Source organism: Chionomys nivalis, chromosome 18, assembly GCF_950005125.1.
Source record: "Chionomys nivalis chromosome 18, mChiNiv1.1, whole genome shotgun sequence".
Lineage (NCBI taxonomy): Eukaryota > Metazoa > Chordata > Mammalia > Rodentia > Cricetidae > Chionomys > Chionomys nivalis.
This window is the reverse complement of record NC_080103.1, coordinates 41,319,413-41,333,432: the sequence shown is the minus strand read 5'-3', so window position 1 is coordinate 41,333,432 and position 14,020 is coordinate 41,319,413. Positions and strand designations below refer to the sequence as shown.

The 14,020-nt window shown below is 48.1% G+C and overlaps 1 protein-coding gene across 1 annotated transcript; it reads left to right on the top strand.

Annotated features, from left to right (window-relative positions):
* Nucleotides 1-319: 319 nt before the first annotated feature.
* Nucleotides 320-12,880, top strand: LOC130890201 (cytochrome P450 2U1). Its single transcript, XM_057794221.1, has 5 exons — nt 320-767; nt 4,498-5,133; nt 7,446-7,607; nt 8,925-9,092; nt 10,451-12,880. Exons 1-5 carry the CDS (start codon nt 320-322, stop codon nt 10,627-10,629), a joined length of 1,593 nt encoding a protein of 530 aa, XP_057650204.1. The 3' UTR covers nt 10,630-12,880.
* Nucleotides 12,881-14,020: the final 1,140 nt, after the last annotated feature.

The window sequence follows — 14,020 nt, the reverse complement described above, 5'->3', positions numbered from 1 at the left end:
TCCACCGGAAGCTCTCACTCTCCGGAGGATCCCACTACTGCTAGCGCGCGCAACGCTGATGTGACAAACAAACAAAACAAAAACAAACAACACACATTCAGGACAGCTAAGCAAGTTACCCCAGGCCTCCTCCACCCACCGCCCTCTACCAGCTGTCCGGGAGGACGGCCCCGCCCCTACCCAACGTTGGAGAAGATGATTGGACGAAGCGGAGAGGGGCACGCGTCTTAGCCAATCCGAAGAGCTCGACTTGCCCTACCCCGCCCCTGACCTTCCAGCCACGCTGCCGGTCGCGTCTGCTCCACCCTCACTTTAGAGCATGTCCTCGCCCGAGGAATCGTATCCGGCGGCTGGGGAGCAGCCGGGAGCTGGGCTGCACTTGCGGGCGGCGGGAGGCGCACTGCTGCTTTGCGGGCTGGCACTGCTGCTGGGCTGGGTCTGGCTGCGGCGGCAGCGCGCATGCGGCATCCCTCCGGGGCCCGCACCCTGGCCACTCGTGGGTAACATCGGGCACTTGCTGGTGCCCCGTTTCCTGCGGCTGCAGTTCTGGTTGGGCCAGGGCGGCCAGACCGACACCGTGGGCTCGCACGTGCGCCTGGCCAAGCTGGCGGGCGTCTACGGGAACGTCTTCAGTTTGTTCATCGGTCACCATCTGGTGGTGGTCCTCAGCGACTTCCACTGCGTGCGCGAGGCGCTAGTGCAGCAGGCTGAAGTGTTCAGTGACCGCCCGCGGATGCCGCTCATCTCCATCATGACCAAAGAGAAGGGTGAGCATACCGCGGGCTGAGGACCTGGGGCAGCAGGTGACCACTTGGGTCCTGCCCTGAGCGTTTGTGTGTGTTCGCGCGTGTGTGCTGGAGACGTGGTTTCTAGTGCGAGGTTAAAGTGGGAGACCCACGGGAAAGTTAGGAATTGGGGGGCGGGGAGAGGTATACAAAAGTATGGAATCAGAGGCCACCCTCCTGGGACCCATCTCTCCCAGGAGGACTCCTCACTCATAGGTCTGTGACCCCAACATTCCTAAACTTTGGCTCTGTTAGAAAAGGGAAAAGAGCCGGGCGGTGGTGGCACACGCCTTTAATCCCAGCACTTGGGAGGCAGAGGCAGGCGGATCTCTGTGAGTTCGAGACCAGCCTGGTCTACAAGAGCTAGTTCCAGGACTGGCTCCAAAACCACAGAGAAACCCTGTCTCGAAAAAACAAAAACAAAAAGAAAGAAAAGGGAAAAGAAAATTCATTTCACCCAGTGAAGGGACTCTAGTTAGCCCAGCATGATAAATATGGCTCTGGCGAGCCTTGCCTTCTCCCACGTTCCCTCTGCCGTCCTAAAAAGTGTTAGATTAATATTCCTAAAGCCAGCCACCAAGGACCATTTTTTAACTTGGCCTCTTTCTTTTCCTGAGGCTGACTACCAAGTCCCAGCTATCAAAGTATCAAAGTTCAGCAATCAAAAGCCCCTTTGGCCACCTTAATTAATATGCCCAATCAAAATTAACCAGCTCATCCTAACACTGTGTTTTTCCTTTTACCTGTTTACACTGCCATTTGCCTACAGGCCAAATCTTCCTCCTCTCTACCCAGAGACACTCCTTTATCACTCTCTCAAATATCCCTTACCCTCTCCCTTACCCCTTTCTCCCTTGTTCCATCACCTTCTCCCTCCTCATCTATCTCCTGTCCCTTATCTTTCTCTGCTCTCCGTCCCTCTGGGGTGAATAAGTCTTCCTTTGTGCTAAGAACTTGGTCTTGGGTTGTCTTGAACCAACTTCAAGGCCCCTCCATCCAGTGACTTTCAATTTGCAAAAGTATAACAAGATATTTTTCCTTAAGAAAGTCCGGAAGCCAGCCAGGTGGTTGAACTCGCCTTTAAGCCTTTAATCCCAGCACTTGGGAGGCAGAGGCTGGCGGATTTCAGTGAGTTCAAGGCCAGCCTGGTCTGCAAAGCAAATTCCAAAACAGCCAGGGCTATTCTACGGAAAAACCTCTCGGAAAAACAAAACAAACAAAGTCCAGAAGTCAAGCTAGGAGCTCGTTGAACCGGATTTGTTGCTTCATAGCGTCTCTAATATTTTCGCAATGAACATGGCTGTTGTCTGTACATGACTTAAGATCTTGTCTGAGATTAAATTTACAAGACTATCAGGGGAGAGGCAGTGGATATTTCACTGATATTTCAAGACTATGCCCCATGGTTTCACTTGGTTCCCATACTCCATGTGTATCTCCCTCTGCAGACACTGAGGTGCTGATCTTCAGCTGTCTGCCAGTCTTGTATTCTGTCTTTAGACACTGAAGTACAGACTAAAGCCTTCATGTGGGTGGTATACGTGCTTCTAATCAGGAGGGTGGCCTTGATTTCACAGTTTGACATCCCCTCCCTCACCCTGATTCCTAACTTTCCTGTGGACCCTCCCCCCACTCCCTCCCAGCCCCCATGGAGCCTCAAAAAGGCTCTGGAATTGGAGGCACCTTTAATCCAAGGAGACGAAAGTGAGCTTTGGGCTAAGCAGGCAGAATTTGAGTGCTATAGAAAGTGTACTTAGTTCTCGTTCCTAAGATCACTCCAGCCTCCACAGGAGACAGAAGGTGAATGTTCTGGTTACAGTGTATCCTGTTGGCCTCTTGGCTAGAGATGGGTTCAAGATGAAGGGCTTATGACAGCCACTGTGCAAGATGCTTCTAGATTAAGACAGGAGTCTTTAGAAGTTTACTCTGGATGAAGATCAAGAACACCCAAGTAATTTGGCCACTTGTGAAGGAAGACAAAGCAATGTATCTTGGCTTGGCCCTCCAATGTTCTCTACACCGCTCATCCAATTTAAGTGGCAACTCCCTGACTTTATAGCCATAGGCCACAGTGAACAGAACCAGTGTTCGGAATTGTGTTCCAGATGCTGAGATAGGAGAATCACTTTGGCTTTATGACTATTGTAGCCGGACTTTTCTTTGGACTGCCAGTTCTCAAGTGACATGAAGACTTCTTATTAATTATGAAAGCTTATTTAGCTTGGTCTTGTTCCCAACTAGCTTTTGTAACTTAAATTAACCCTTTTATATTCTGCCACATAGCTTGTTACCTCTCCATATTGTACATCCAACTCCCTCGGCTTCTCTCTGGCTAATTCCCTGTGCCTCAGATTCCTCCCGGAGTTCTCTCTCTCCACAAGTCCTGCCTATCCAATCCTGCCTAGCTGTTGGCATTCATCTCTATATTAAACCAGTCAGAAGGTGGATTTCACACAGTGCATTCAAATATCCCGCAACAGGCCACCAACCTAGTGATGAGTTCCAGATGACAGCCGGAGAGTCAATGACCTACGGCAGAGAGTGACAGAAGAGGGGTCTCGGGCCATCCCCTGGTCTCCTCATGCACTTGACCATGCACGTTACTCCCCCCAGTCTGTACAGAAAACATACTTGTATTTATACCTCACTTATAGGTAAATTACAGAAAATTAGACATGACAGTCAAAATCTGGGCGCCAGAGAAAGGGCTCAGATTAAGTGATTCAGTGATTAAGAGCACTTGCTACTCTTCCAGAGGACCTGGGTTCAGTTCCCAACACCCACAGGGCAGCTCAGAGCCATCTGTGACTCCAACACCCTCTTCTGGTCTCAGTAGACACGAGTCACACACATAGTGTATAAACATATATTCAGGCAGAGCGTGCATAGACATAAAATAAAAACACATCTTTAAAAAGAAAATCTGTTCTCAAAGTCAAAGTTTTAGAATTTTATAAGATGATGATATATTTCTGAATTCCCGATAGGAAGGGGTTTTTAAAACAAAACACAGAGCACAGATCACAAGAAAAAGTTGTCAGACAGGCACAGTGACACACACCTATAGTCTCTAAGTTGGGAGGTTGAGGCAGGAGGATTTTCACAACTTCAAGACTAGTGTAGGTTTAAGTGACATCCTATCTTTAAAAAAATGTATACATGTGGACTGGAGAGATTGCTCAGTGGTTAGGAGCACTTCCTGCTCTTTCGGAGGTCCTGGGTTCAGATCCAGCATCTGTGTCAGCCCCAAAGCAAAATGTAGATGAAGAGAAACAGGTTAAGTGAGTTCTAAGAGCTTGTGGGACAAGCATAAGATAAGGCTGAGCATTCATCATTAACAACACGTCTCCGTGTCATGATTTGGGAGCTGGTTGGTGGTACAAAAGAAAGCCTGCTGCAAATACGGTTGCTTTTGGTTTGAAAGGTTTTCTAAACCTGAATCTACTGCACAATAATTTTAGGCATAAAAACTCATTGCTTTTCATTTTACCAGAAGTTACAATAAATCAATAAATGACAACATTTTAGCCAGTGACCCTAATTTAGACTCAGCGTTTATTGGAAACAAATGTCTTTAGAATGAAACCTGATTGGTTGTCTTTGCCCTCATATGAACTTTGGCTGAGAGACTTGAAAATACAGAATACACCCATGGCAGGTCCTGCTTGCCTTTCGCAGGCCCTGCTCTCACCTTCCTTTCTGTCCTCGGCAGGAATCGTGTTTGCACACTACGGCGCCATCTGGAAACAGCAGAGGAAATTCTCCCACTCGACGCTCCGTCATTTTGGGTTGGGAAAACTTAGCCTGGAGCCCAAGATTATTGAGGAGTTCAAGTATGTAAAAGAGGAAATGCAGAAACACGGAGACGCCCCCTTCAGCCCCTTCCCCATCATCAGCAATGCCGTCTCTAACATCATCTGTTCCCTGTGCTTCGGCCAGCGCTTCGACTACACAAACAAGGAGTTTAAGAAGGTGCTGGATTTCATGTCTCGAGGGTTAGAAATCTGCTTGCACAGCCAGATCTTCCTGATCAACATATGCTCCTGGTTTTACTACCTTCCCTTTGGGCCATGGAAGGAACTAAGGCAGATCGAAAGGGACATCACCTGCTTCCTTAAAAACATCATCAAAGAGCACCAGGAGTCTCTGGATGCCAGCAACCCTCAGGACTTCATAGACATGTACCTCCTGCACATGGAGGAGGAGCGGAGAACCGGCAGCGGCACGAGCTTCAATGAGGACTACCTGTTCTACATCATCGGGGACCTCTTCGTTGCTGGCACCGACACTACAACCAACTCTTTGCTTTGGTGCCTGCTGTATATGTCAGTGAACCCGGACGTGCAAAGTAATTGATAGATTTGTTCTTTCCTCAGGGTAAAGGCAGGTAATTTAAACCAGGTAGCAACCTCTGTGATCCACTGGCTTCGGGCCCTCATGTTCCCAGGCTGGAAAACAAAACACTTGCGTTTTATAGGGAGCTTAAGACGTGAACAGTGAAGGCTCAAGTGTCTAGATAGACTAGTGCCGTGGCTTGCTCGCCCCTGCCTCAGTCTCCACAGTCCAATTCCCCGTGAAATCTCTGAAAGTGAAGGAACATTGGGGATGTGGGGTGTCGTAGGGCTAAGCTAGTATCCATGGTCATCTGCGCCTTTTCCACTTGCTTTGAGAATGGACATCACAAGCCCAAAAAAGTCAGGGAAAGTCTGGTCCTCCCACATCTGCCCAGTGGCAGCAAATCCTGGATGAGTAGGGAGCGTGGTGTGTTGGTTTCTACTTCAGGTGTAGCTGGTCACTACAAACCTAGTCACCTGAACACACCTGCATTTGTTCTAAGTTGTCTCAGAAGTATGGTATGTGCTTCCCCAGACTAAACATGGGGCTGTTGGCCAGGCTGTGTTGCCCTCTAGAGGCCCTAGAGGAAAATTCATCCCCTTGCTCTTTCCAGCTTGTTTGACTTGTGGTCCTCTTCATCTTCAGAGCCCCCAAAGCCACAGCACTCTGACCTTGCTTCCAGCTTCACATCTCCTTCTGACTTAAAATTGGCTGGGGAAGACGATCTGATTTTAAAGCCTGTGCTACTTAGTAATGGGTTCATGTTCTGAGACTATGGCATTGGGTGATGATGCAGCCATCACATAAACTAAACTTAAACTAAGGTTAAGGTCACCGTAGAGTCACCAGGCAGTACAACCTTATAGAACCACACTCGTGTATCTTATCTGTGATTGACTGAAGTATTATTCCATGGAGTATAGCTGTACTTCTATGGGGATACACTGAACAGCTCAGGATGTGTTCTCCATATCTACATCTTTAATTTAGTTGGGTCAGTCTAGCCCCTTCTGCTACATGCTATCAGTGGGCTATGATTTGAAGGTATCCCATGGAGGTTTATGTGCTAGAAGTTTGGTCCTCAGTGGTGTCATATTGAGGAAGTAGAACCTTGAGATACCTAGAGTGAGGTAGTTAGTCGCAGGAGCTTGAGAAAGCTTAGCCTGGAGACCAAGGTTTTTGAGGAGTCAAGTATATGAAGGAAGAACTGAAAAAGCATGGCCGAATCCTTCCCCCCCCCCCACGCATCTCTTGCATCCTCCAGCAGGCTAATGTAGTTCTTATGGGGCCCTAGTTAGTTCCCGTGAGAGCGGGTAATTACAAAAGGAGCAGCCTTGGCCCCTGAGTCCCTCAGGATTCCTGGTTGCCATATGGCCACTCCCTCGCACATGGCTCTCTGCCAGTAACCAAAGAGGGCTGCTGTTCTTGGGTTTGGGTCTTCCAGAAATGTGAACTCAGTGTTTCTTTATAAAGCACCCAGCTCCAAGGTTTCTGTTACAGAGTCTGAAAAGGGACCAAGACACCGTGGAAGGTGTCAAAGCCCCAGGAGGTGGAGTTGTGAACTTCTTCAAGGGTCCATGTTTTTCCTGCCATAGTCGTCGTGGCTCCCTATTTTAACTAGCTATTGCTAAGCAACAGCTTGTTCCCAAACTTGGTTACTTATGACAGTAGCTTTGTTATTATATAAAGGTTCTGAGTCTCCAGAGTCCAGGCTAGTGAGGAGTGCACATTTATGAACCCGCTTTAGCCAGCTTTTCAGTGCTACAACCAAGTGGGGTTGCTAATCAGCTGACAAGAGAGACTTATTTCGGCTTGTAGTTTATGAGGATTCAGTCTGTGGCCTGTTGACTCTGTTGCCATGGGGACTGTGGTAAGGCAGTGTCTTGTGGAGGGGACTTTCCTCTGGGCAGATGCAGAAGACAAGGAAGGAAGTTCCAGGGTTATACCCCCTGGACCTAAATCCTCCCAGGAGGTCCTCCCTCATAATGACACCACTGTGGGGGACAGACCTGCAACCACAGGCTTTTGTGGGATGCCCTCAACTATGGCAGACCCACGGGTAGGGTTCCTTGTATATTTTGGACTTTCACATACTGTTACAGCTTAGAGAGTCACATGGTCACGTGAGACCTCTGAGTCCAGAGTGCTGTTTCTTTTGTCCACTCTGTTCTGCAGAGCCCCAACCCCAGTGGCCTCTACCAGTCCTACCAGTCCTGAGTGAGGTCATCATTGTCCACTGATCCCTTGCTGGGTGAAGTTCACCTAACAGCACTGACTCAGGTCTCCCAGGCTTATGTGTGCTCTGTTCTTTTTCTTTTTGCATAGAAAAGGTCCACGAAGAAATCGAAAGGGTCATTGGTTGTGACCGCCTTCCTTCCCTCACAGACAAGGCCCAGATGCCATACACAGAAGCCACCATCATGGAGGTGCAGAGGTTGTCCATGGCCGTGCCCCTCGCCATTCCTCATATGACTTCAGAGAAAACAGGCAAGTTAGGAGCCTGCCTTCTCTGCATGCCCCTGAGGGCCAGCAGAATGTGGGGAGGGGTGTGGCCACAGCCAAACTAGCTCTGTGTCTCAGGCTGGGAGATCCAGAGATTGTTGTGACCCTTAGCCGTCATCATTGGTGCGGGCCCTGTAGTCATTACCAGGAGCCCCCTGGCCTCGGGTGCACGCGCACTTGCACTAGCAAAACATGTCATTCTTCACATCAGCTGTTGGGGCAGAAGCCCCTATCTAGTTGTTCCCAAATTAGCTCACTTTGTTTTTAAAAATTCTGCAACTAAAGTGTACTTATTTAAAAGCCGGAATGTCCCAGTCTGACCCTCCCCATCATAATGAAGGGCGCCACACACCTGTGGTCCCAGGGAGGCCGCAGCAGGAGAATTGGGACTGTTTCAGAGAGACAGAGACAGGTTGATGGGGAGGACAGAGTTTAAGGCGTCTCGAGACAGCCCAGTAGGCAAATTAGACTCAGTGTAGTTCCCAGCCCCTGTGGGGTCTTGGTCGGCCTGCAGCTGGCGACCGTGGGAGTTGAGCTGCCTGCAGCTCTTTTTCCATAGTGTGCCCTCCCCATCATGTTGTCGTGTGGCCAGAAACGCCTGTAAGCTCTTCCACTCTGTGCTGTGTGGTGTTATGTCAGCCTGACACAAGCTAAGGTCATCTGAGAGAGGCAACCTGAATTTAAAAAATGCTTCCAGAATATCGGGCTGAAGGGCAGAGGTTCCCAACCTTCCCTCATGCGGTGACCTTTCATTACAGTTCCTCATGTTGTGGTGACCTCAGCCGTAAGATTATTTTCATTGCTACGTCATAACTGTAATTTGCTACTGTTAGGAATCGTAAAGACTGATCCTTCTGATGGTCTGGGGCAACCCCTGTGAAAGGGCCATTTGACGCCCCCCCCAAAGAGGTCTTGACCCGCAGGTTGCTTTGGTCATACTATTACATTATGGTACTAGTAACCCTGATTTAGACACATTATATTGGATCTTAAGAGTATATAAATCATGGGGAAAGCTTACCTGAATGTCCTATTAGTGTTTTTTCTTGATTGTAAGTTTTTATGGCCTGACTTGGCTCATAGGGCCTGTCTTGATTCAGCACCTAGCCCCGCCCCTCCCGTCTCAGACAGAGAGAATGTACTCCTTGATAAGATCTTAGCTCTCCCCTCAAGAACCTCAGAATTTGGTCTCTGCCAATTACAGTGTTAAGTCGATAAATAGTTTCACTCTTGAAGCAGTGATGTTGCAGAAAATGAATCGTGAGAGCAAGCGTGGCGCTGACTTCCGTTTGTTGTCTGCAGTCCTCCAAGGATACACTATTCCTAAAGGTACCGTGGTCATTCCCAACCTGTGGTCAGTGCACAGAGACCCAGCCATTTGGGAGAAGCCAGATGACTTCTGTCCTGATCGATTTCTGGATGACCAGGGACAACTTCTGAAAAGAGAAACTTTTATTCCTTTTGGGATAGGTCAGTTAAACCTTGGTTTTTAACTTCATCATTGCGTGTGTGTATATGTGTGTGCATGTGCGCGCGCGTGTGTGTGTGTGCATGCATGTGTACATGCACATGTTTGAGGTGTGTCTAGGTGTAGATGTAGTAAGCAGATGACAACTTGCAGAAGTTTGTTCATGCCTACTGAGTTGTTTTGCTGACCCAACTTTTTTTCTTCAAAAAATAAAAATGAAAGAAGTATGGACGGAGGTGACTCAGTGGCGGAGTGCTCGCTTCGCCTTGCCTGTCTGAGCCCCTCGCTTCCATCCCCAGGAGAGGAAGAAGAAAGGAGGAGGGAGTTGGGCTTAATCTTCCGACTAGAAATCTTTCTTCCCGGGCTGCTTAGGCTCTTTGGGGCCTGAGAAGTATGGGAAGTTAACAGACTATTGGAGTTAAGCACAACTTTTTAAAATTACATTTTATTCGCTTATTTTATGTGTGTGTGTATAGATGCGTGTGGTGGAGAGGGAGACAGATGTCCCAGCACACACCAAAGGACAACTCAAAACAGTCAGCTCTTTCCCACTATGGGGGCCCAGGAATTGAATTCGGGTTGTCAGGTCTTGGTTGTCTGTCACAGCCCCCCTCGTCCAGCAAAGATGACGCGACCACCGGAGCTCTTCTCACTGCAGTTTTATTCAGGACCTTTTAACAATTGTAAAATTTCTCTCCCCCCCCCCCCCCGGGCCACCAACCTCAGATTGCCAGGTGGGCACTGCCCATAGGTTCACGCATATGCAAGCAGCTGACAGTCATTGCGTGATAATAGCATAAGTCAGGCTTTAGCCATAAGAGTTGATTATCACAGAGAGCACTCGCTTTCGGGATTGCGGAGGGCGGGAGCCAGCACCATCAGGTGCGACTCCACGCAGCTCTCTACATTGCCATCAGGTGTGGCTTCACGCAGCTCGCTACAGTTGTCAGGGCTCCGGTGTCAGCAAGTGCCTCTCCCATGTCATAGGCCCGAGAATAAACAGGCCCTAGTTTCCTAGGCTTGTGTGAGAGCTTCTCTACCCTCAGGTCTTTCTTTGGGTTCCTGGATTCAGGCACACAAGTCCTTTCTGTGGAAATGAAAGGTTCTAGAAACTTTCATCTGATTTCCCTCTTAGTCCTCCTGGTGACAGGGAAGGTGAGTGGCAGGGTGACTCCCGCGTCACCCGCGTGGGATCCATGGCTAGGAGCACAGTGGTGAATGGCTGTGTGGGTAGATAAACTGAAGGAGATTGTGGTTGATGTGGTGATTTTACTTTAAAACTTCACAGACTCAGGTCAGACACCTGCTACAAATACACAGGGCTGTATCATAACCGCCCCTTCTCCTATCTCACTTTTAGGGAAACGGGTGTGTATGGGAGAGCAGCTGGCAAAGATGGAGTTGTTCCTGATGTTTGTGAGCCTGATGCAGAGTTTCACCTTTGCCCTACCCGCGGGCTCTGAGAAGCCCATCATGACTGGAAGATTCGGTCTGACGCTAGCCCCCCATCCATTTAATGTAACCATCTCAAAGAGATGAAGGTGCCCCTGAGAAGAGAGGAGGGGACAACAGCCAAATCCGTGTCCTAGACAGTCTTCTGTGCTGTTGAGCGTGGGCCCAGCAACTCAGCACAGCCAAGAGAGGCTCTAGACAAGAGCCCTGGAGGGGCTGGGCGCCACACCACGGATGCCTCCTGCCCAATGGGACACATGGATGATGAATCTAGTTGTGCAGATTCTATCAGGAACAGATCTCATCTCAGCTCCCATCATCCCACGGTAAAATGAGGGTAATGAAATTTCTCATGACTTCTCTGCTATTAGCAGATGCTGGACAGTTCGGAAGTAGACCTGCCTTCAGGCCTTTCAGGGCCCTGACATGGAAGTGTGTTCAGCATGGACACTTGGTCAGAAAGGGATACAGGCCTAGGTTATATTGAGGTAGAAGATTTTCTTTTTAATTTTTTTCTTTTTCTTTTTAGCATAGGGTCTATGTCAGTTTCCTTGGGCTTGTCTTACGAGTATCTTTTGGGTTTAGGGCTGGGTTATTTTTTATAAAGCTAGGATGAAATGTCCCCTTGCCCCATGTGATGAGGAAAAAGAGAATCATTCTCTTGACGTCATTGTCTACCTATGTGTACGCTGTCTGTAACCACAGAAACTGAGAGCGTGGTACACAGCCCAGGTCCCCTCTGCCCAGCAGATGTGCAGCTCTGCCTTGACCTGGGCTCTGGATGCTGGGCTAGGAAACTGAGTCATGGAATTGTGGGATTGATCAAGAAGCGATTTCTCATTCAAATGATTCTGAACCCTCCTCTCCTGTTGTGTTACCAGCCATAGTGTGACTAACTTGAATACTCTCCACGATGAGAAGCCATTTCTTCATAGGGTGGCCTCTAATGACCCTTCCAAGGACCGCGAGAAAATGTGGGAATGGCTTTATGACAGTGTGGATGACTGTGGCCTTCTGCTGCTGGGGGTAAGGGTGAGCAGGGGCAAAGCCATCCATTACAGTCAACAGTGTGCAGCTCCGCGTGCCCGAGTCTGGCCCTTCCCTCAGGTCTCCCACAGCACAGTGGAAGGAACCGTGATTATGTGAGCATTTCTTAGAGAGGCACCGTATGAACGTTTCCTTTGTGTGCAATCCTCACGCCAAGGGAGCTGAGGCTTTGCAGTGCTAAGGCCTGTGATGACAAAACACCCTCACTGGTCTCTAAGACACTTGACCTGTGACTGGAAAGCACTTTCTGAGCCCTTCTCAGTATTGACCCCACGTGGTCCTGAAGCTGCGTCCTTGGTTACCATGTCCCTCTTCATCCCGGTGGACCCCCTGGGGCCAGGCTCCACACTGCTGCCTCCTCATCCCCATGCCTTATTCTTGGCAGATGCCCGGGCAACTTGGGAGTGAGTTGGGGAAGGTGCTTGAGGGGAGAGCCCATCTGTGTGTTTATTGCTGTCCTTTAGGATAGTCTTAAATTGCAGTGTAATTTCGCCCTACCTGTTTAAGCCAGTGTTTAAAAATTCACTAGGCTTTTTGTATCATTTAAAGTAACCATGTTAGCAAATGTAGAACGATACCTCAGCTGCTAAAACCTAATACAGAATGAAGGCTTCCAGCATCTTCCACAGCCGGCTCGCCCAGGTACCCAGGCAGACCCCCAGATGCTTACTGAGGGGGAAATGCCAGCTGCTGAATAAAAACCTACAAGTGAAAAGGAAAAGGTGGAATATTGTATAACTGAGTATTGATTAATTTTTGATTCTTCATTCTTTATATTATCCACCATAATGTTTTCCTTTTTGTAAGTTATAGGCACTTTCAAAATAGGTGCAGGAAGTGCAGGCTAATTTTTAGGTGCCCTGAAGACTGTTTCATGTAAGCACACTGAGTGTGGAGGGACCGAGTGAGGCTGTACACCGTATGGATAAGATGGCGCATGGATGGGCACACTGTACCTTCACCAGGATAGCTTGTCCTGATCTGAGACTCATGTGCTTTTAAACCTTGACACCCACAAGTCAATTTCTGGACCTCCTAACCAAAGACTTCATACTATACTTGAAAAAGACTTCTGCCTTCTATGGGATGATGTCAGAGTCCTGTGTTTATCCAGCAGTTTAATACCGTGCCTCATGCTGTAGCGCTCTGAAAATCCCTTATACACTTTGCCACAGATGGACTGTGCTTTTCCCGAATCTACCGCTATTTTATGCGCTTCCTGTTTGATCTGAAATGTGAAAATAGCCTTAGTTTTCGGGGTCTAACAAGGTCTAGACCTCATCTTCGATGGCGCTCTTATTAAACATTTATTTTTAAGGACACAGTGTCATGTCTGGTTTGTGTTCGCTTATTTTTAGTTGCTTAGCAATTTTTGTTGTTTTTACCAAATTTTAGTCAAAAAGGAAGAGGAAACAAACCGGGGGGGGGGGGGGGGGACACAAAGTAGTACAAACCTGACCTTTAGACAGGAGGGTTACTTATTTTAAAATATTCCCTCAGAAGACCTGGTATAGAGAGATGTTCAGGCAAAACACATTTTCTGTAATTTATTTGATTGTGTGAATGCACTGCACACATGCTTAGTGTCCACGGGGGCGAGAAGGTGTCATCCCCTGGGACTGGGGCTACAGATATTTGTGAGCTGCCATGTGGGTGCTGGGAACTGAACCTGGGTCCCTTGTAAGAGCAACTAGTACTTTTTAACTGCTGAGTCAAATTTTCTTATGTCTCCCACCAAACCCCTACACAGATTAGAGAAGGTTGTATCTTGTGTAAACCTGTTGTGGCAAATTCCTGGTGCGTGTCTCTAGAGGTTAGCTAGCGATATCAACAAGATTATTGTGTCTTTTGACTGGGATGAATGGTGTATGCACATCTGCAATGCTGTGTAGGCGGACGTTTCTGTCCCACCCAGCCCACAGCCATTCGCTTCCAAATAAACACACAGGCTTTTATTAATTATAAATTGTCTAGCCTATTGTTTGGGCTCATTATTAACTACCTCTTAAAACATAAATTAACCCATAATTCTTACTTATGTTTAGCCATGTGGCTTGATACATTTTCTTAGTAAGGCATTCTCATCTGTTTCCTCTGCTTCTGGATGACGACTGTGTCTCTGCCTTCCCTCTTTCCAGACTTCTGTTTTCCCTGCCTATATTTCCTGCCTGGTTACTGGCATGTTTGGTTTCCCTGCCTATACTTGGTTTGGTTTCCCTGCCTATAGTTTGGTTTCCCTGCCCATACTTCCTGCCTGGTTATTGGCAGAATGTAGACTCACAGGTTAATGTAAGTTATAAGAGCTAGTTGGGAACAAGCCTAAACTGAAGGCCAAACTTTCACAATTAATAAGTTTCTTTGCTATTATTTGGGGGTTGGTAGTCCAAGAAAGTCTGCTTACAGCTTTAGCAGCCTAAACAATGTGGTACTT